Here is a 23234-nt window from a genome sequence, read left to right on the forward strand (position 1 = left end):
GGCCCTTCCTCAATGCCTACTGATGCTGACTCCTGGATGGTTTCTGTGCACGTGTTTAAAAACAAACACAAGCTGGGCGCGGTGGTTCACGCCTGTAATCCCAGCACTTTGGGAGGCCAAGGCAGGTGGAACACCGGAGGTCAGGAGTTTGAGACCAGCCTGGCCAACATGGCGAAACCCCGTCTCTACTAAAAATACAAAAAAATTAGCCGGGTGTGATGGCGGACTCCTGTAATCCCAGCTACTCAGAAGGCTGAGGCAGGAGAATCGCTTGAACCTGGGAGGTGGAGGTTGCAGTGAGATCGCACTATTGCACTCCCATCTCAAAAAAAAACAAAGAAACAAACAACACATTTGAGATACCCTGTGTCCAAAATAATGGAAGGGATAGGGATGTGACCTATGACAGCAAGGAAAAGGCTGAAAACCAGTCAAAGCAGGTAAGACTAACAGGCAGAGTCCCCAGACTTTCTGTCAGACGAGTGCAGCAACTGACTAGTGCCCATAAGGGCGACCCTGGAGCCATCTAGGAAAGGGAAGTTCTCCCTCTCCCTATCATGCCACTGTTCCAGGGACCATTCCTGAACTCGGGCAGGCAGGGTTAAGCATCTCTGGGCCAACTCTGCAGATGCTTTGTGGCCCATCTGGCTCAGCCCAATACCCCAAGTCAGCCCATGAGGCTTCTGCTTGGATCCCAGCCTGGCATCTCAGCACTGCCAGCACACGGGGCCCACTCTGCTCTTACACCCCCCGAACCAAGTTCAAGGACCTTGAAAACAACCCCAATCCAGGGGTAACATGTTGCCACTTCTCACACTTATTCTGCTTGGACTATACAGTGAATTTTTTTTAATGGCAATGTAATTCCTATACAATTCACCCTTTTAAAGTGTACAAGTCAGTACATAGTGAATTTTTAAATGAAGATGCAGTTCCCATACAACTCAGCCCTTTTTTTTGTTTTGAGACAGAGTCTCGCTCTGTCGCCCAGACTGGAGTGCAGTGGCATCATCTAAGCTTACTGCAGCCTCTGCCTCCCGGATTCAAGAGATTCTCATGCTTTAGCCTCCCGAGTAGCTGGGACTACAAGCGTGTACCACCATGCCCAGCTAATTTTTGTATTTTTAGTAGAGACGGGGTTTCACCATGTTGGCCAGGCTGGTATCAAACTCCTGACCTCAGCTGATCCACCCGCCTCAGCCTCCCAACGAGCTGGGTTTACAGGCATGAGCCACTGCGCCTGGCCACAATTCAGCCTTTTTAAAGTGTACAATTCATGGTTTTTAGTACATTCACATATTTTGCAATCATAAACTCTATCTAGTTCCAGAACATTGTCATCATCCCAAACAGAAACCCCTTGCCCATTAAGCAGACACTCCCCATCCCCCTTCATCCCAGCTGCTGGCAACCACTAATCTACTTTCTGTCTCTATGGATTTGCCAACTCTGGACATTTTGTATAAATGATGCCTTTCAAGGTTTGCATCACATATTTTTAAAATGTGGCTTGGAATGTCTTGCTCACTTGGAGCCAGGTGCCGTGCTAAATGCTTTATACGTTTCTACTCATTTAATCCTAATAACCACCCCATGAGGTAGATAGTGTTGTTATCCCTATTTCACAGATGAGGAAACCGTAGCACCGAGCAGTTAGGCAAATGGGACAGAGTCATAGCAGCACTGGGCAGGTACGCTTTAAAGCCTACACTCCATGTGTAAGCTGGACCTCTCTTTAAGGGAGCAGGCACTTGGTGGCTTGCCAACATGCTCATCAAGTTTATTCTTTTATTCTTTTGTTTTGTGTGTGTGTGTGTGTGTGTGTGTGTGTGTGTGTGTGTGTGTTTTAAGACAGGGTCTCACTCTGTCACCCAGGCTGAAGTGCAGTGGTGCGATCTTGGCTCATTGCAACCTCTGCCTCCCAGGCTCAAGCAATCCTCCCACCTCAGCCTCCCGAGTAGCTGGGACTACAGGCGCATGCCACCACGCCTGGCTAATTTTTGTATTTTTTGTAGAGATAGGGCTCTTGTTATGTTACCCAGGCTGGTCTCGAACTCCTGAGCTCAAGTAATCTGGCCACCTCAGCCTCCCAAAGTGCTGAGATTACAGGCATGAGCCACTGCGCCCGGCCCCCTCATCATGCTTATTCTTGACCACTTCTCACATTCCTATTACCTGCATGATCCCTGAAGGTATCTGTGTTCATGCCTTCTGCTCTGGTTATGCAGGTAAACCTGAGTTCAAATCCAATTCAGCTAAATGTTAAGTTCCTAAACCTCTCTGGGCCCCATATTTTTCAATCGAGAAGTGGGTTACCAAACAGTTACCTGTAAGACTCTATGTAAAAGGGCCACTATGGACATCAGGAGGTGATATGGGTCACAGTGCCAACAGGTCGGGATAATGTGGCGAGGCAGAGGGCCTGGCATATAGGTGTTCCAGAAATGAAGCTCCTGTTAAGATTACTACCCATCCACATCACTGACAGTCTTCTCCTTGCTGCTCAAAAGAACAGCTTCCCATTTCTGGAGGCACATACAGGCAGCATACCTGTCCTCAGAGGACTTTTTGGAACTAGTAAAATACACAGCAGACTGAAAAGCCCTCTGTAATTAGAACAAAGATAACTTGTTAACCGCCCTTTAAACTCCTGGGAGCCTAAAGCCAGCCTCTACTTGCTACTTGCTAGAGCCTGGAAGGATTTCTCAGATTATGCAGAGCTGCTTCTGTGTGCTTTCTGAGGTCTGCCAGGGTTACTCAGCCACATCCCACTACTGAGGACCAGGACCAAGAATAAAGTGGCTCTCAGCAGGCCTACCCAAAATGCCACTCCAGGGCCCAAGAAGAGCCAACTGGTGCCTAACTGAGGCACTTGCTTTGTGTTTGTCATTTTGACGCAGCAGCTCTGAGACTACCAGGATCCCAGAGAAGACCACCAATGCAAAAATCGTATTATCTTATTTTGGACAAAAGATCCAGAAAACTGTTGGCTGGGCACGGTGGCTCACACCTGTAATCCCAGCACTTTGGGAGGCCAAGGCAGGTGGATCATGAGGTCACGGGATAGAGACCATCCTGGCTAACATGGTGAAACTCTGTCTGTACTAAAAATACAAAAAGTTAGCCGGTGTGGTGGCTGGCGCCTGTAGTCCCAGCTACTCAGGAGGTTGACGCAGGAGAATGGTGTGAACCCAGGAGGTGGAGCTTGTAGTGAGCCGAGATCGCGCCACTGCACTCTAGTCTGGGCGACATAGCAAGACTCTGTTTCCAAAAAAAAAAAAAGATCCAGAAAACTGGGCCCTTATCTTGAAACCAAAGCTGCTTCTAGTTTCAGTTAATTAATTTAAACAATAAGCTGGGCGTGGTGGCTCACGCCTGTAATCCCAGAACTTTGGGAGGCCGAGGCGGGCGGATCACGAGGTCAGGAGTTCGAGACCAGCCTGGCCAACACAGTGAAACCCCATCTCTACTAAAAATACAAAAATTAGCCAGGCATGGTGGCGCATGCCTGTAGTCCCAGCTACTTGGGAGCCTGAGGCAGGAGAATTGCTTGAACCCAGGAGGCGAAGGTTGCGGTGAGCCGAGATCAGGCCATTGCACTCCAGCCTGAGCAACAGAGCTAGACTCCGTCTCAAAAAAATTAATTAATTAATTAAAAATAATTTAAACAATAAAAGATAACTGGGTAGCAGTCTTATCTGGGTTGAATCCTGGCTCTATGTCTTCTGAGCTATATGACCAGGGCCCCCTCATCTGAAAGCCAGTGATAATATCTAGCCTGCAAAATTGTCGAGGCAATTTAAAGCAATATATGTGAAGTGCCTGGCACACAGGAAGAACTCAGGAGATGGTAGCTGGTAGCAAGGCTGTAGATCTAAGCCTGGTCCCCTCAAAACACCTTTGTGATTGTCAGGCATCATATGGATGATCAAACAGGTTCGGGGAACTCATTTTCCCATGGTCCCTAAGTGGTCGAAGTGGGGTACCTCCAGGTGCAAGGGCATATGCCTAGGGCTTAAAGGCAGTGACTGCGCAGTCAGACAAGCCTTGCATCAAATCATAATTCTGGCAATCGCTGTGTGACCTAAGGCAAGTTACTTCACCTCTCTGTGCCTCTGTTTCCTTATCTATAAAACAGATGTACTGTTTCTGTCTCCTCTACCACCTCTTAAATCAACAATTGTAACGTGCAAATCTGAGACCCAATCATTTCTATTCCCCACCTTCTCAACGGGCACACCATGTTGAAGACTTTCAGAAGACAGCTTTGAAGGGAGTATCATTTTTCTAACTTTTTTTGTGCTTCTACTTTCAAGATTTCCATGTCATTAGATGCAAGTCAATCAAATGATCATACATTTTCCTACAAATGCATTGTAAACAAAATAAAAATTTTATCCCAAAGGGAAAATGAAAAAGAAAATTCAACAACTCTTTACCCCTATAACTTCCTTTATTTTTCTCCATAGCACTGACAATATATATAGATTTCAATGTTGGGCTTGTTTTCTGCCCGGACCAGGATGTAAGCTCCATGAAGACAGTCTCAGTTTTGTTCACTACCGCATCATCAGTTCCTAGAACAGAGCCTGGCACCTCTGCAGAATGTTAAATGGCTCCTCGTGAATCAACTCCAGGTGGGTTGCCCACATGAAAAACATTTCTGCATCTTTTGCAAAAGTGGCTTGGCTAGTACCATCCACTGTTTTCCAGTGTTCCTTTATGTGACATAAATCTTACTAGAACTCAGTACTAGGACAAAGTGTGTGTGTGTGTGTGTGTGTGTGTGTGTGTTTCCTGAGCTCACATATTTTCCACCAGCTGGGTTCGCTTCTATTGTCAGGAAGCTTGGAGCATAATTCACGTTCAATTACAGTGTTTCCCTTAATCCCTTTTTCTGATGGGGACATAGGATAAAAATAAGTGTAAGAAGATTCTGTTGGTACATGTTTAAGACCCTATTTTTAACCACAGACTGCATTTATTCTAATAAGATGCTTCTCAAACTTGAATGTGCCAGAGAATCACCCGCGGATCTAGTTGAAATGCAGAATCAGACTCAGTAGGTCGGGGGCGGGGCGTGAGATGCTGCAGTTCTTACAAGCTCCCAGGTGATGCCTATGCGGCTGGGCCCTGGACCACATTTTGAGTAGCAGAGGGTCTAAGAAACGTGCTTCCTTGATTCAGCGGGATTTCTCTCTCCTGCTCCTTGGCAAAACATGACCAAAGTCTCAAAAACTGAAGCGGACGGCAGAAGCACCTAGAGAGCTGGTTAGACCTACGCCTCGCTGACCCCCCCTCCCCCAGCCCATGCCCGCTGTGATCCCGATGAAAGGGGCTAGGAATCCACCTAGGAAGTTCCCCAGGTGCTTCTGCTGTCGGTGGCCTCGCAGCAAATTTCGAAAATGACTGCTCTCTTCAAGGTTTTCTCAAAGGTAAACTCTTGGGGACAGCTGTTGTCACCAGTGGTACACCTGCTCGTTCAGGATTTTAGGGGGCCCATCCCGCTGTTTCCAGCCCAGCGTCAGGAGGGGACCCACCCCTCCTCTCCGGCTACTCCGACCGCGGCGGAGTCAACCCCCACGGGCCCGGGGCTCGGACCCCCGCCGCTCCGCCTCGCACAGCCGGGCCGGCCGGTGGCAGCCACCGCAGGCCCGAGAGGCGGGGACCGTGCCGCTCATGCGCAGAGCGACCCCTGGGCCCACAAGGCGGGGTCCCCGCGCGCCCCCCGCCCGCCTTACCTCGCTGGACCAGGGTGGCCAAGGAGAAAGCGAGGCAGACAAGGAACGCCGAGCGCCAGGCCACCATGGCTGGGAGCAGGCGGAGGGCCCCGGAGGAGCACAGTTAGCGCGAGAGCGCCCGAAGGGGAGGCCGAGGAGGAGCGGGAGGAGGAGCCCCGCCGCCTCTGCAGGATCCCGCCCAAAGCCCGCGCGCGCGCGCGGCGCGGCCCCGGGAAGATGGAGGTCGGGCGCGCTAGAGAGCCGGCGCCTGAGGGCGCCTGGGCTGGGGTTAGGCCGGGGGGGCGGGGCGAGGCTGCAGTATCGGGGGCGGGTCCGCGTTCTGGAGGCGGGGCTCCGGGCGAGGGGCGTGGCCTGCGGGCACCCAGTGGGTGGGGAGGTCTGGGTTGGGTTGGGCTGGGTCCAGCGGCAGCGCGCGGTCCGCAGACCCTGTCCCACCTCGGTCCTGGAGACCGAAGTCTCGGAGGTGGCCCCGCGGACCTGGAGCAGTGAGTCACCAGTGCCGGGGAGCGGGAGGCGGCAGCGCCGGTGGGCGCCTATTTCCTCCCGGGTGACCTTGAGAAGGGCTCTTCCCCTTCTGGCCTTGGTGTTCTCCCGGTGAAGGGTTGTTCCCTTGGGGCCCCTCCAGACACCGTCCAGCACGGAGCCCCGCACTCTGTCCCCACCCGCTGTTCCCTGCAGGAGTGAAACCCTGGCCGGAGACTGAAGGAAAGGACCGTTTTCGCGACTGGCTGCGGTCAACAAGCAGTGACACGTCTCGAGAAAACGAGGCCGGGGGCGCCCGGGTGGGCGAGAGGGGAGGATGGGGGCGTCCCGGAGCCGAAGCGCCGCGGGCTCGGGAGACTGGGGGTAGGGACTGGGTCAGCTCTCCCGAGGCTTTGATGAATGCGCTGAAAGTGCAAGTTCATATCTGCAGAGTCGATCTCAAAAACGTGCTTAATGACCGACAAACGCGCTGCAGTCCTTTCCCATGAACCCCCGCAAACGGAGTCCGTCTCCCAGACCCGAAGAAATCAGATTACGATACTGTGCCGACCAGCAAAATGCCCGCTGCAGCAGTTGATGGGAATGCTCCCTAGAAGAGCCCCAGCTGCAACCGGCTCTCGAAGACAAAGAGGAAGCGCTACTGCTCTCCGGAGTGGCAGCGTGAGCCTGTCCCTGCCATTATGCGGCACCGGCTGCCCAGGGCCACATCCTCCTTAGAGGGCGGCTACTACCACCTCCCCTCAATATCCATTCGGCAGCTTTCCTGTGCCCCCAACCCAGCCCTCGCTGCCATAGGCACCCCCCTCAGTGGCTCCCACCAACCCCTAAGGAACAGTGGGGTGTGGGGTCTCCCTGAGATGGAGCCGAAATCTCCCGTGTGACTTACATCCATTGCCCTGAATCTTAGGGCTGCAGAAACAAAACAGCATATGAGGAGTGGATCTTCCCAGGCTCAGGGCATTAATTACTCTATGAATGGAACATTATTCCATTCTAGCTGTAGAATTAACAGAAATAGCTGGTAGTTATTGAACACACACTATACACATGGCATATTCCAGGCATTTTACCCTTAATTTTTATTCCTCACAATGCCTTATGTATCATCACCTATTAACGAGGGAAAAGCAGCAAAATGGAGGTTACTTGAGGTTGGGGAGTTAGCCAGGTCTAGTCTCATGTGTCAAAGGGGGAGGGTACCACTAGGAATCCCAGCTGGTGAATGGCTAAGAATGTGTGCTGTAGAGCCAGACCGGGTACAAATCCTGGCTAAACCCAACAAGGTTGTGCTAAGGATTAAATGAGGTGGTGAAAAGTGGACAGCCTGCACACAGTGACAGAGGGCAGGGACCATTACTGGTTAATCTAGTAACGGCTAAGGAAATAGTGGCCACTGTGAGGTCAGGAGGTTACTGTCTATTCCAGGCTGTGGACATGCCCCCACCTTTGCTACTAAGTGCCCTGAGCCATTCCATAGGCCCTGGTGGTACCATCTGTACCTGGAGGGCAGTAGATTTTCTGGTCTTTAGGAGTCTTCCAGGATCTGATGGGTAAACCCTGATGCATACACACTCATCTACACTGAGGAGGTGAGAAGCATGTAACCTCTAAGTTTGAGGCCATGTCAATCAATATGCAGTGGACAGTCACACTCAACTGGAACTCTAGCTGCTAAAGGTGCTACAATGCCATATGCAATAAGACTGTCTTCTAGCTCAAGAATAGTTCTCAAACTACACCCCGTGGGCTAAATCCTACTCCCACCTGTTTGTTCAGCCTTCCAGCTAAAAGTAGTGGTTGCATTTTTAAATGGTTGAAAAAAATCAAAAGAATGTTATGACATGAGAAAGTGATACAACATTCAAATTTCAGGGTTCATGAAGTTTATGAGAACACAGCCACGCCCATTGATTTTTGTATTCCCTATGGTGGCTTTTGTGCTGCCACAGTGGAGTTGAACAGTTGTGATAGAGACCATGAGGCACACAAAGCCTAAAATATTTACTGTCTAACCCTTACAGAAAAAGTTTACTGACCTCCGTTCTAGCAGATTGAACCATGGCAAGGATGAACATTAGCAGGTGATGATATGGGACCTTAAGAGTGTGCTCCTCTAAAGCGCAAAATGAACATAGATGACCTGCTCTGACACAGGAATAAGAACCAAAAGAAAAAGACAATGTTTATCATTGTGGCCAAAAGATACTCACAAATAGTTCCTTAATCAAAATATTGCAAATGTCCGAGATGGATTATCCTACCAGATACCTCTCCCTTTGTAAAATAGCTTATCTTGATCCTGGTTTGTCTCTCAGTCTCTTGTAAGTTAGGTTAATGTGAGTTAGAGAGGGCTGATTTGCCTGCCAGGCTGAAGACCTGCTGGGAACTTAGTGAGCCTCTCAGTCAGGTACTGCTATCCTGCTGAATTGCAATTAAACATGCAGTTGATTTACATACAGGAAATTGTACACTTAAAAACGATGATCTGGGAGCACCTCCCCAACTTAGTTTGGAAGTGTATTTCCCAGGAGAAAAAAAATTATTATTAAAAAATTTTTTTCAAAGCCATTATCTGTGCTCCCCGCCCCCACACATCATCTATACTCCCCACTGCCAATGCACATGGGTTCAGGGACCCACTCTTGCCCAAGCCTGCCTCGTCTACACACCACTCCCTTGTTCCCACCCTCTTGCTACACCTAGTTCCTCCCTGAACTTCTCATACCCTGAAAACTGCCATCAATTGGAAAACCATTTGGCCTGACAAGATTCTCTCCTAAAAATGTCCACCTTTCCCAAGCTGTGGCCAGTGTGGCATGGATAAACAGCCACCAGGGTGGCCTGGGAAAACAGGAGAGGCCCACATATAGGGCTGGGTGGGTTTACACCAATCTCAGGTAAATAGGATTATGTGGGCCAGCTAGGTATCCATGGGTCATGGGTTTACATACAGGAAATTGTGCACTTAAAAACCATGATCTGGGAGCACCTCCCCAACTTAGTTTGGAAGTGTATTTCCCAGGAGAAAAAAAATATTATTATTAAAAAAAAATTTTTCAAAGCCATTATCCGTGCTCCCCGCCCCCACACATGGTATATACTTTGGGGACAAAGACTATACTTTCAGGAATTGTTTCTGTAGTACATTACTAGAGAATGTTCTCTGAATGTGCAGAGCACAGAAAAATACAAAATAATAATAAATTCCAAATCAGCTATCTGAGTACCTGGGTGGCCTCCCTCACCCATGATCAAAATCAGCTGTGGAAGGGCCTTGCCACCACCCCCACCACTGCTGAAGATGCCCATCAGGAGAGCACCACTGTCCATGCTGACAGCACCCCTTCCTGAATACCCACCCCGCCATTGATCCTTAGGGACCAGAGCCGAGAGGGAGTCCACATGGGAATGAGGGCAGGGACCAAAGGCTTTGCCCCAACTCAAGGTCACCTTCTGTGCCCTGGGACCCAAAGCAGCTCTGCTTGTGCTTAGGGCTTCGTCTACCCTCCCACAGCCTTGGAGCTTAATCCCTCTAACCAAACCTGTTGGAGGGCCCTGGCTGGGTACAAAGGGACAGCACACCCTCCCTTCCCACCTCACTCCCCACTGTGCGGGGCAATTAAGAGACAAAGACTCACTTGCATCTCAATGGGCATGCAAACAGCCCTGGCTGGCTGGGGGGAGGGGCGCATGGGGCTCTACAGCAATTTTCCCAAATGCCTGATTTCACAGTCAAGTTTCACCAGTCCCAGGAGAAATACAAAAAAATGAGGTTGTCGTGGCAAGTTTCCCCCCATAAAGCTAGAGTATTGACCTTTATCTTGAAATCATGAACTTGTTTTGGTATACAAAAGTCCTTTTATTTCATGAAAAGATGGTAGTGTTTTGTTTAATATGCTTACTTTGCAAAATAAGAAGTTGGCAACCCTACCCGTCCCCAAACTGAAAAAAGAAAAGAAATCTACTCATTGGTGAAGTTCACAAGTCTGGGAACCGCTGGCTATCCCAATAATATTCAGCCCACCCAGGCCCAGATACATAGGAATTTTTGGAACACACCCCGTATGTAAACAGAAGCCCTGAAAATGCATTCTAAAACAATGTTTCCTCTGATATTTTTTGAGTCGTAAGCACATTATCCCTTAGTCTCCTCCGCCTCTCCACAGCCTTCTTATTCTCTCCTCTCTTGGATTTTACAGTATGGCAAGGACAGGCAGGGCTTTGAATGCCATGCTAATGAGCAAAGATTTGGTTCTGAAAACAGAGGAGGAGCCACTGAACGCTTTTAAGCATGAAGCAGCAGCGACAGGGAACTGGTCTACAGGAGTGCTACTGGCATCATGTAGGGAGAGAGGCTGGGGACTGTGGGGCTGGAGAGAGGAGTTTGGATTCCTGGTGTGGACGTGGTGGCGGTAGCAATTGCCATAGAAAAGAGGGCCTGGGTATGTAGGCCTGGCCCAATTCTCAGGACTGGGAAGAAAAGGAAGTCCAAGGGCGGAGACAGATGATAGGCAATTATTACTCTGTGTGATGCAGGTGGTTAAAGAGTTGAGCACACGGTGTGATGGGAACACGGAGGTGCAGCCCCTCTCCCAGTGCATGGTCAGTGTAGAGCTGACTCAAAGAAATAATGGTTTGGCCTGCAGACGGCAGGGTGTTCTGAGAGAACCGCTGAAATGAGAGGAAGTGCAACACGTAGAATCGAATTGGCTGGAACCAGGTCACACAGGACTTGCAGACTGGGTGAAGATCGGACTGTACTCAAAGGCAACCATGAACCCCCAGGAGTGTTAAGTGGGGATGGGGTGGTACTGCCGGGTGATAAGATCAGATTGACGTTCCATGATTTCATTTATCCATGGAGTCTCAGGACTCTGTTGTACAGAACCCAGAAAATGCTGCTCTAGGTGACAGGAGCCATTAGAGTGAAAAGCTGGGGAGAGTGGAGAAGAGACAGAGGTGGGGGAGGAGAGGGAGGAGGCAGTGCAGAAGTCCCGGGAATGCTTTGGCTGGGCTCAGGAGGAAGGGCGAGGTGGCGTGGAGACTCTCCTGCTCTGCCTGCTTGTCCCAGAAACAGCCCAGTGTGGTGGGTCAGGAGCAGCGGCTTCACAGACAGCAGGGTCATCTTCCATTGCCATGTTTCTGCAGAGCAGCACCCCCTACCACCACCACCACCACCACCAATCACTCCTGTCTTACATGCAGCAGAGTTGCACACTCCCAAAGGGGACCCTCTGTAATGTAATGCAACAAATTTCAATGAGATAGGAATCATCTCATCTTTTTTGATTCCTGTTAGGATTCCCATTGGTGGTTTGAGGAACTTTCTTAACACACCAACGACCACACGATAGTGATGATATTGGCAATTATGGCCATGGTGACTATGATCCCAAAAGAAAAGAAGACGATGCCAAAGGCCGGTGGGTCACGACTTCGTTTTAAGGCTCATTATCACGGGAAGGCGTCCTCTTCCTCGGAAATCTAAATGCAGAACACCCAGCCATCTTCAGGAAGCCTGTGTGTGCCAAGTCAGGCAGGGCAAAACCTTATACCTGCATGTTTTCCTAATGTGAGAGACTGCTCTGTAAATTTCTTTCTAGTGCTCAGTCGAGTTAATATGGAATTTGCATAAGCACTTGGCAAGAAATAACGTATGTCTCTGTAATATTTCCGAGGCAGTATTTTCTCCTCCAAACCCTGACCTCTGTAGGAACGGGACTTAACATTTGCCTCCCAAATGCAGAGTAGGGCTGTATTTAACTTACCCAGCGAAGTCTCCCCTAAGCACTCAGGGGACTCAAACCACAGAAACCAACATTTGGTCTCTTTGAATTAAGTCTTTTCATATAATTGAAGCAGCCCAAGAAACCTCCCAGAAAATGTTTCGGAACACAAATGTGGAATGGGGCATCCAATTAACAGCAATAACATTTTGTTCAAAAATAACTTTTGCAGACATATTGCGATGTCCAAAACAGAACTGCCCATTACTGGCCTCCAAACCACTCTGCTCTTCCCACAAGTGTTCTCCTATCTTAGTAAATGGCACCACCAATCTCCCAGTTGCTAGGGCCCAAACCTTGGAGGCAGAAGTTCCCCCCTCCCCTGGTCTCACTCACTCCATTACCAAATCCTGAGAACTCTGTCTCCTAAAGTCTTGAATGTGTACACTCATCCCTGCCCTGAATAACTGCACAACAGCCTCCTCCAGCCCGTTTTTTTTTACCCAGCAACCACGGGAAGCTTCTTAAAAAGTAAATCAGATCATGTTGTTCCCTTGCTTAAAACCCTCTAGTCTCATGTCCCAGGCCTTCCATCTCACTCACAGTAAATCCAAATTTCTGTTCATGGTCTACACAGCCCCACATGATCTGATCAGGCCCCTGCCTCCCTATTTAATTCTTCAACTCATTCCAGCTTCCCTTCTACACTGCCTCCCGCCCCACAACCGTCACCTTCCTGACCCCACCACTCCACCTGTCTGGAATAACTTCCCTTCCTTCCTTCACCTGGCCGTTCCCAGTTTATCCCTCATGCCATAAAAGAACATACTGTTCCCAGCCTAGGAAAGGCTCAGGACCCGTGCCTTCTACCCTCACAGACCCTATGCTGAGTCCACCTTAACACTGAGCTTTGAATCCAGATGTGAGTTCAACTTGCTTTGCAATTTGCTGTCTCCTCACACCGGTCCTGTTTCTCAACCCTAGCAGCATGACAGAATCTTTGAGGAAGCTTTTTTTTTTTTTTTCATTTAAATTGAGGTAAAATTCATATAATATAAAATTAACCTTTAAATGTGTACAATTTAGTGGCATTTGCTACATTTGCAATATTGTGCAACTATCACCTCCATCTAGTTCTAGAACATTCCCATCACCCCAAAAGGAAATCCCAGACGCGCTAAGCAGTCACTCCCCATTAGCCCTCCCCCAGCCCCGGGCAACCACTAATCTTTCTGTCTTTATGGATTTTGCCTATTGTGGACATTTTGTATAAATGGAACCATACACTATGTGGCCTTTTGTGTCTGGCTTCTTTTGCTGAGCGTAATGTTTTTGAGGCTCGTTCATGTTCTACTATGTATCAGAATTTCATGTCTTTTATGGCTGAATACTATTCAATTGTATAATAATACCACATTTTGTTGATCCATTCATCAGTAGACAGATATTTGGGTTGTTTCCAATTTGGGGCTATTGTGAGCAATGCTGCTATGAACATGGATGTACATACAAGCTTTTTGGTGGACATGTGTTTTTATTTCTCTTGGGTATACACATGAATTGCTGGGTATCAGGGAAGCTTTGAAAACCACGTTTGCCAGGGCTCTACTCTCCAAGTTTTCAATGTACTTGGCCTGAGGCAGGATAAGGCATTCCTATCCATCTAAAAGCTGAGACCATGGCTGGGCAAACTAAGGCCAGTGGGCCAAGTCCCGCCCACTGCCTGTTTTCATGTGACCCCTAAACAAAGAATGGTTGAGAAAAATAAAAACGAAGAATATTTTGTGACACATGAAAATGATGTGACATTTACTTTTTAGTATTTGAGAGGCCAAGGTGGGAGGATCACTTGAGCCCAAGAATTCCACACCAGCCTAGGCAACATAGCAAGATCTCATCTCTACAAAAAATAAAAAGTTAGCCAGGCATGGTGGTGTGCACCTGTAGCCCCAGCTACTTGGGAGGCTGAGGCAGGAGAATGACTTGAGCCCTGGAGGTCAAGACTGCAGGGAGCCATGATCACGCCACTACACTCCAGGCTGGACAGCAGAGTGAGACCCTGTAACCAAAAAACAAAAAAACAAAACAAAAAAGTTTCAGTATCCGTAGAGTGTTATTGGCACACAGTCACACCCACTTGTTTACATACTGTCTATAACTGCTTGTGTGCTACCAGGTCAGAGTCGAGGAGAGGCAACAGATTGTATGGCCCTCAAAGCTGAATATTCACTATCTGGTCCTTTACAGAAAAAGTTTGCTGGCCCCTACCTTTGTCCACTCTCAGTCCTCTTGTTACTAGATCTTTCAGCAATGGTGGGCATGGTTGATCACTCTCTACTGCCTGAAATACTTTCTTCAACTTGACTGCTAGAAACCCACTCTTTTCCAGGGCTGCCTCTCTGGAGCTTGGGTAAGTACTACTGGGGGTGGATCTGTGGGTTCCAGTGTTCAGCAGCTAAGGCACTTTCCCTCTCTCATTTGGATGTCAGTGGGACAGGGGAGGTATTAGTAGATCACTTCGTGGCTGTGGGCAAGTCACTCTTCTTCCCTGGGGCTTGTTTTTTTTTAAATTCTGTAAACTGAGTTGGTTGGATAAGACTATCTCTAAGGTTTCAAGCTCTCTGATGATCACAGTATCGAGCACTGTCACCTGCATTACCTTGTCAAATCCTCCCGGCAACCCACGGAGGATGGCACCATTTCTATCATTACTGCAATCTTACAGATGCAGTAATATTCAGAGAAGGAAACTGACTTTAGCCAGGTCACCTGGCAAGTCAGCGGCCAACCCCGGGCTCAAACTAATGTCCAGCCAACCCCACTCTCTCTAATAGAAAGACAGATGTGCCAGGCACCTGCTGTTTAAGCCAACAAGACCTCAGAGAACTTGTGGGGCTGGGGAGGGCACACTGGCAGGTGATGGCTGGGTCTGCTTTGCGTCATGGATGTAGGCAGCAGTGAGTGAGACCCGAGAAGCCCTGGGCAATGTGCCCAACACTGTGATAAACACTTGACAAATCTCATACTTAATAATTTCAATACTTCAGCCAGGCATAGTGGCTCGCGCCTGTAATCTCAGTATTTTGGGCGGCTGAGGTGGGTGGATCATCTGAGGTCAGGAGTTCGAGACCAGCCTGACCAACATGGCGAAACCCTGTCTCTACTAATAATACAAAAATTAGCCAGGCATGGTGGTGGGCGCCTGTAATCCCAATTACTCAGGAGGCTGAGGCAGGAGAATCGCTTGAATCCGGGAGGCGGAGGTTGCAGTGAGCCTAGATCGCGCCATTGCACTCCAGCCTGGGCGACAGAGTGAGACGCTGTCTCAAAAATAATAATAATGATAATTGCAATACTTCATGAGGGCATATATTAGTTTCCTATGGTTGCTGCAACAAATTACCACAAATGTGGAGGCTTAAAACAACAGAAATTTATTCTCTCACAGTTTTGGAGGCTGAAAGTCCAAAATCAAAGTGTCACCAGGACCATGCTTCCTCTAGGGTAGAATCCTTCCTTGCCTCCTCCAGCTTCTGCTGTCAGGCAGTCCTTGGCATGTCCACCCTTGTAGCTGCATCACTCTAATCTCTGCCTCTGTCTTCACTTGGCCTTCTTATAAAGTCACCAGGACCCATGCTAAATCGAGTATGATCTCATTTCAAGATTTTTAATTACATCAGCAAAGATCCTGTCTCCAAATAAGGTCACATTCTGAGGTTCCTGATGGACATGAATTTTAGGGGACACTCTTCAACCCACTCCAGGGGGCAACACTATTCCCAGTCTACAGATGAAAAAGCTGAGGCCCACTCTCATGCCATGAGACCAGTGTCCCCCTTAACTAGTTCTTTAGTGACTTTGGAACCAATGCCTAGTACTGGATCATTTCAACCCCTTACTTCTCATAAGACAGAAAAAAAAAAAAGAGGATGTACAAAAAACCCACATGAACCTTATCTTACACTGTATACAAAATGGAATTCAAAATAGATCAAAGACCTGAACTTAAGAGCTAAAACCATAAAACTCTTAGAATAAAATATTGAGGAAAATCTTTATGACATTGGATTTAACAACAGGCTTATAGATATGACACTAAAAAAGTACAAGCAAAAAAGGAAAAAAAAATAGATAAAGTAGATTTCATCAAAATTGAAAATTTTTGTACATCAAAGATACTGTTGTTAGGTGTGGTGGCTTGTACCTATAATCCCAGCTACTTAAGAGGCTGAGGCAGGAGGGTTGCTTGAGGCCAGAAGTTCAAGATGAGCCTGGACAACATAGCGAGACTCCATTCCTAAAAATAATTTAAAAAATTAGTTGAGTGTTGCAGTGTGCACCTGTAGTCTCAGTGTATTATGCTGTTCTTGTATTACTATAAAGGAATACCTGAGACTGGGTAATTTATAAAGACAAGAACTTTAATTGGTTCATGGCTCTGCAGGCTGTACAAGCATGGCACCGACATCTGCTTGGCTTCTTCTGAGGGCCTCAGGAAGCTTACAGTCATGGCATAAGGCAGAGCAGGAGCAGGCATCTCACAGGATGAGAAGGAGGTGAGGGGGAGGTACCAGACTTTTCAACAACCAGATTTTGTGTGAACTGAGCAAGAGCTCACTTATCACCAAGGGGATGGTGCTAAGTCATCTATGAGGATCTGTCCCCATGATCAAATCACCTCCCACCAGGACCCACCTTCAACATTGGGCATCACATTTCAGTATGAGATTTGGAAGGAACAAACATCTAAAGCATATCACCTAGCTACTCAGGAGGCTGAGATAGGAGGATAGCCTGAGCCCAGGAGTTCAAGGCTGTAGTGAGCCATGATTGCACCACTGCAATCCAGCCTGGGCAACAAAGCGAGACCCTGTTTTTATTTTTTATCTCTAAAAAATAAAAATTTAATTAAATTTAATTTAATTTAAAAGGGTGCTATCAAGGATGTTATCAACAGAGTGAAAAGGCAACAAACTACAGAATGGGAGAAAATATTTGCAAATCATATATTTGATAAGGGATTAATATGAAGAACTTCTATAACTCAACAATGAAAAATTCCAATTAAAAAATGGACAGGCTGGGCACAGTGGCTCATGCCTGTAATCTCAGCACTTTGGGAGGCCAAAGTGGGAGGATTACTTGAGGCCAGGAGTTCAAGACCAGCCTGGGCAACATAGTGAGACCCTGTCTCCACAAAAAAATTTAAAAAGGGACAAAGGACTGGAATAGACATTTCTTCCAAGAAGACATATAAATGGCCAACAAGCACATGAAAAGATGGTCAACATAACTAATCATGAGGGAAGTGCAAATCAAAACCACAATCAGATACTACTTCACACCTACTGGAATGGCTATGATTTTTTTTTCTTTTATCATTTTTTTGAGACAGAGTCTTGCTGTTCTCACCCAGGCTGGAGTGTAGTGGCACAATCTCGGCTCACTGCAACGTCTGCCTCCCAGGTTCAAGGGGTTCTCCTGCCTCAGCCTCCCAAGTAGCTGGGATTATAGGAGCCCACTACCACGCCCAGCTTTTTTTTTTTTTTAAAGTAGAAATGGAGTTTCACCATGTTGGTCAGGCTGGTCTCGAACCCCTGACCTCAGGGAATCCAAACCCCCTTGGCCTCCCAAAGTTCTGGGATTACAAGCGTGAGCCACCATGCCCGGCCGTGGGATGGCTATAATTTTAAAAGAAATGGAAAATAACAAGAGTTGGCAAGAATGTGGAGGAGTTTGAACCCTCATGCATTTCTGGTGGGAATGTAAAGTGGTACAGCTGCTATAGAAAACAACATGGTGGTTTATCAAAGAATTAAACAATTACTAGCAATGCCTCTTCTGTGTATATAACCAAAATAATTGAAAGCAGGGCATGTTCATAGCAGCATTATTTACAATAGCCAAAAGGTTTAAACAACTCCAGTATCCATTGACAGGTGAATGGATAAACAAAATGTGGTATATACACACAATAAAATATTATTCAGCCATGAAAAGGAAAGAAATTTTGATATATGCTACAACATAAATGAACCCTGAAAACATGCTTAGTGAAATAAGCCAGACACTTAAGGACAAGTATTGTATGATTCCACTTATACGAGATACTCAGAATGGGCAAATTCTTAGAGACAGAAAGTAGAATAAAGGTTATTGTGAGATGGGAGGAAGGGGGAAGAACTTATTATTTAATGAGTATAAGGTTTATGTTGGGGATGATAAAAGTTTTGGATAAAGATAGTGGTTATGAGTATACAACATTGAGGATTTAATTAATGCCACTGAACTGTATACTTACGGATGATTAAAATGATAAATATTATGCTATGTATATTTTACCACATTAAAAAAAAAACTGTTAAAAAATGTTACCTCCTAAGGAATGCATTTTAGAAAAGAAAATGGAAGGCTGCCCTCCCCAGATTCAGGGCAGTCGGGTAGAATCTTCGTTTTCACCACTTGCTTGGCCCATAGCACATCTGTGCCTCGCCCTGCCTCTGGTGAATGCCTCTGGAATGCACTGGAAGGACTTTGGGGGCCAGCCTCACTGGTGACAGGCTCCCTGAAACCTCTCTTCACAGTCTCCCTTGAATCTGGCTTTCACACTTTTCTTTATGCATAGGCAGAGTCCTAAAGAGAGATTCCCGCACACCTGTCCATCTCCGTTTATTTCTTCTCATTCATTCACTCATATATTTATTTATTTATTGAAACAGGATCTTGCTGTGGTCCAGGCTGGAGTGCAGTGGTGTGGTCATGGCTCACTGCAGCCTTGACCTCCTGGGCTCAATTGATTTTCCTACCTCAGCCTCCAGGGTAGCTGGGACTAGAGGCACACGCCACCAAGCCCAGCTATGTTGCCCAGGCTGGTCTCAAACTATTGGGCTCAAGTGATCCTCCTGCCTCGCCGTCCCCAAGTGCTGGGATTACAGGCATGAGCTACCATGTCCAGCCTATTTATTATTATTATTATTATTATTTTTAGAGACAGGGTCTTGCTCTGTCATCCAGGCTGGAGTGCAGTGGCATGATCATAGCTCACTGCAGCCTCAAACTCCTAGGCTCAAGCTCTCCTTGTGTCTAAGCCTCCTGAGTAGCTGGGACTAAGGTATGTGCCACCACGCCTGGCTCTTCTAGCTCTATCGTCCTCTATATCCAGCCCATTTCTGATCTCAGGTCTCCACTTCGTGACACTTCTTTTTGGCCCCCGTCCAGATATAACAAGGCCTTGAGGGTGACATTTGCCATCTTGTACGTTCGTGCACTCTGTGGCTGGTCTCTGTTAGAGCCCCAGAATTGCTCACTTGCGTGTCTGTCATCAGAAGGCAGATTGATTTCCCCTGCTGGCTGAGTGGTACCTCGCCCTTTAGAGTGTCCATCACCTTGATCCTTTCCTTTTTTGATATAATATCCCCTATCTCCCCATTGCCTACAGGATCAGGCAACATGCCTTGGCCTGGCATTCAATGCCGAGCTTTTCCTACCTCAGTACATCTGGCCTAATAGGTGACCTCACTGTTTTCTGAGTGGGCTTCATGCCTTTCTGCCTTCTTGCCTTTGCTATGTGGTTTCCATTGCCTGTTGTACTGTCTCTTAAGCCTTTGCATTCTGGCACCCAAATGCGAATGTCCCCTGAGCCCTGGATCAAGATGCACCTCTTTCTTGAAGCCTTTGGAGGACAAATGTAGCAAGGAATCATCTGTGATCCCCTTGTGTGAGCATTTCTATTTTCTATTATTTTTCAAATATACCTTGATGTTGAATTTATCTCAAGAGGAAGATTCTGGAAGTCAGGGACACATCGTACCTTGCGTTTCTCTCTGGGAGCCGTGCATATGATTGGTGCAAAATAAACATTGTCCAAGTTGGCTTCGTGGAGAGGAGAATATTTGGTGCTCCTGGCACAGGGATCTCTCTTTCCTCTGTCACCTCCACTCTTTCCATCAGAGTCCAGCATGCCGGGTGGCCCTGGGCCCAGAGTAAGGGGGAGTGAGCAGTGCCCTGTCCCCCACCCCCTGTCCTCATCACCTGTGGGGATTTTCCTTTAGAAACTCTGACTTTTCAATTTTTCCAAGACTATCTTTCTGCAGTGAAAGATTGGGAGAGAACTAAGTGAAAGTATTCCACTTGGGGATCTGCTCACTGTCTGCTTACTGTGTCTTTTTGGACCCTCCCTGCTTCATTGCCGCCACCACCTCCACCTGGCTCCTGCTGTCTCCATCTCGAATGGGAATTACTGGACCCTTGTCCAGCTGCTCCCTGGTCCCACTGCCTTCATTGCTGCACCCACCAACCCAGGCTCCACATGGCAATCAGAATGGTCATCCTAAAATAGATTTCTTCTTTTCACGCCCCAGCTCATAAATGGCAACTCATCTTCAAAATAAAACCAAGCTACTGAGTGTTGGCATGCAGGCACCCCAAGTCTCACCCTTTGGCATGCCTCCTACACCTCTGATACTGCATTTAGGGTACAAACTTGTTCATTTCCAAAATGCAGCGGGTGCATCGATGTCTCTAACACTCAATCTGGGCAATTCTCCCCTCCTGGACACCTCCCCCGCCTCTATCTGTGACCACTCACAACAAATCCTGAAAGATTTGTCTCCTCTCCAAAGCCTTGTCTCCCCAGGTCTCTCTCACTTTTGGACCCAGCCCCAGTATGAAACCAATAAATACTCTCTAAAGTGAAGCAATTAGTTCACAATGAGATCCCACTTCACAGCCACCAGGGAGGCTGTAATCAAAAAGGCAGATACTAACCAGCATTGGTGAGGATGTGGAAAATCATACAGTGCTGATAGGAGTGTAAAATGGTGCAACTACCATGGAAAACAATTTGGGAGTTCTTCAACAAGTTAACTATAGAGTTACCATATGACTCAGCAATTCCACGGCTAAGTATATACCCAAGAGAATTGAAAGCACATGTTCAGGCCGGGGGCAGTGGCTCACGCCTGTAATCCTAGCACTTTTTTTTTTTTTTTTTGAGACAGAGTCTTGCTCTGTTGCCCAAGCTGGAGTGCAGTGGCGCCATCTCAGCTCACTGCAACCTCGGCCTCCGGGGTTCAAGCGATTCTCCAGCCTCAGCCTCATGAGTAGCTGGGATTACAGCATGCACCACAATGCCCAGCTAATTTTTTGTATTTTTAGTAGAGAGGGGGTTTTGCCATTTTGGCCAGACTGGTCTTGAACTTCTGACCTCAAGTGGTCTGCCCACCTTGGCCTCCCAAACCGCTGGGATTACAGGTGTGAGTCACCACACTCGGCCTAATCCTAGCATTTTGAGAGGCCAAGGCAGGTGGATTGCTTGAGCCTAGGAGTTCAAGACCAGCCTGGGTAACATGGCAACATCCTGTCTCTACAAAACATATGAAAAATTAGCTGAGTGTGGTGGTGTGCGCCTGTGGTCCTAGCTACTTGGGAGGCTGAGGTAGGAGAATCACCTGAGCCTGGGAGGTTGAGGCTACAGTGAGGGATGACAAAGTAAAACCCTGTCTAAAAAAAAAAAAAAAGGAAAGAAAGAAAGAAAGAAAAAAGCAAGCACATATCCACACAATGACTTGTACATGAATGTTCACAGCAACTTTATTCTTAATAGCCAAAGTGGAAATAACTCAAATATCCATCAATGGATGAATAATCAAAATGTGGTCTACTCATAAAATGCAATATTATTCAACCATAAAAAAATAAAGTATGGATACATGCTATAAAATCAATTAACATTGAAAACATGATGCTAAGTGAAAGAAGCCAGACAGAAAAGACCACATATTATATGATTCTGTTTATACAAAATGTCCGGAATAGACAAATCCATAGAGACAGAAAGTAGATAAGTGGTTGCCTAGGGCTAGCGGGAGGAGGTTGGTAGTTGATGGCAAAGAGGAGCAGGATTTCTTTGGCGAGTGAAGAAAATGTTTTGGAATTAGATGGTGATGGTTGTACAACCTTGTAAATATACTGAAAACCACTGAATTGTATATTTTAAAAGAGTGAATGGCCGGGTATGGTGGCACACACCTGTAATCCCAGCACTTTGGGAGGCCAAAGCAGGAGACCTGCTTGAGGCTAAGGAGTTCAAGACCAGCCTGGGCAACATAGTGAGACCTCCATCTGTACAAAAAAAACGATTAAAAGTTTGCCGGGCATGGTGGCTCATGCCTGTAGTCCCAGCTACTCAGGAAACTGAGGTGGGAGGATTGCTTGAGCCCAGGAGTTTGAGGCTACAGTGAGCCATGATTACACTACTGCAGTGCACCCTGGGCAACAGAGTGAGATCCTGTCTCAAAAAAAAACAACAACAACAACAACAAAAAAATATATATATATATATATATGAATGAAATATATGATATGTGAATTATATCTCAATAAAGCTCAGTACCAGACACTGAGCAAGTATTTTACAGGCATTAGCTCCTCAATTCTCATAAAACCCTATGAGATAGTGTTATGGACTGAATGCTTGTGTTCCCCCCACCAAATTCCTGTGTTGAAACCCTAACCCCCACCAGGCGTGGTGGCTCACGTCTGTAATCCGAGCACTTTGGGAGGCTGAGTCGGGCAGGTCACGAGGTCAAGAGTTTGAGACCAGCCTGACCAACATGGTGAAACCCCGTCTCTACTAAAAATACAAAAATTAAGTGGGCTTGGTGGCGCAAGCCTGTAATCCCAGCTACTCAGGAGGCTGAGGCAGGAGAATCACTTGAACCCAGGAGGCAGATGTTGCAGTGAGCCAAGATCACACCACTGCACTCCAACCTGGGCAACAGAGTGAGACTCCATCTCAAAAAAAACAAAAAAACTAAAAACAAAACAAAACAAAAAACCCCTAACTCCCAATGTGATGGTATTAGGAGGTGGGGCCTCTGAGAGGAAATTAGTTCATGAAGGTGGGGCTCCCATGATGGGACTGGTGCCCTTATAAGAATAAAAAACACTAGTGTTCTCTCTCTCTTGCTGACATGTGAGGATACAGCAAGAAGGTGGCCATCTGCAAGCCAGAAAGAGACCTCTCACCAGAAACCGAATCTGCCACCACCCTGATCTTGGACTTCCCGGCCTCCAAAACTGTGTGAGATCGCTGTTGTTTAAGCAACCCAATCTATGATATCTTATTATAGCAGCCTTAGCGGACTAAGACAGATCGGTGCTATTTTAATATCTATTTTACAGCTGGGGAAACTGAGGCACAGTTAAGTAGCTTGCTCAAGGTCACTCAGCTGGTGAGTGGCAGCACCAGGATGTGAACCCAGGAAGCCTGGCTTACATACCC

At 47.2% G+C, this 23234-nt stretch overlaps 1 protein-coding gene and 1 pseudogene across 6 annotated transcripts in view; one reads left to right on the plus strand and one right to left on the minus strand.

Annotated features, from left to right (window-relative positions):
* CD99L2 (CD99 molecule like 2) overlaps window positions 1–6022 on the minus strand; it is a 131950-nt gene extending 125928 nt beyond the window's left edge. For 2 of the 6 annotated variants that reach the window (XM_016944424.4, XM_054676632.2), the window contains exon 1: window positions 5742–6000. In XM_016944424.4, the coding sequence (XP_016799913.1) occupies window positions 5742–5808 (67 nt within the window). In that variant the 5' untranslated portion in view covers window positions 5809–6000. Of the gene's footprint in view, window positions 1–5741 lie in introns of all 6 variants that reach the window. The other 4 variants (XM_016944427.3, XM_054676631.1, XM_016944428.4 and 1 more) reach the window with 4 other exon arrangements.
* Window positions 6023–9335: 3313 nt separating this feature from the next.
* LOC112207268 (small nucleolar RNA U3) lies at window positions 9336–9450 on the plus strand (annotated as a pseudogene).
* The last annotated feature ends 13784 nt before the right edge of the window (window positions 9451–23234 follow it).

The sequence above is a fragment of the Pan troglodytes genome, chromosome X, assembly GCF_028858775.2.
Source record: "Pan troglodytes isolate AG18354 chromosome X, NHGRI_mPanTro3-v2.0_pri, whole genome shotgun sequence".
Taxonomy (NCBI): domain Eukaryota; kingdom Metazoa; phylum Chordata; class Mammalia; order Primates; family Hominidae; genus Pan; species Pan troglodytes.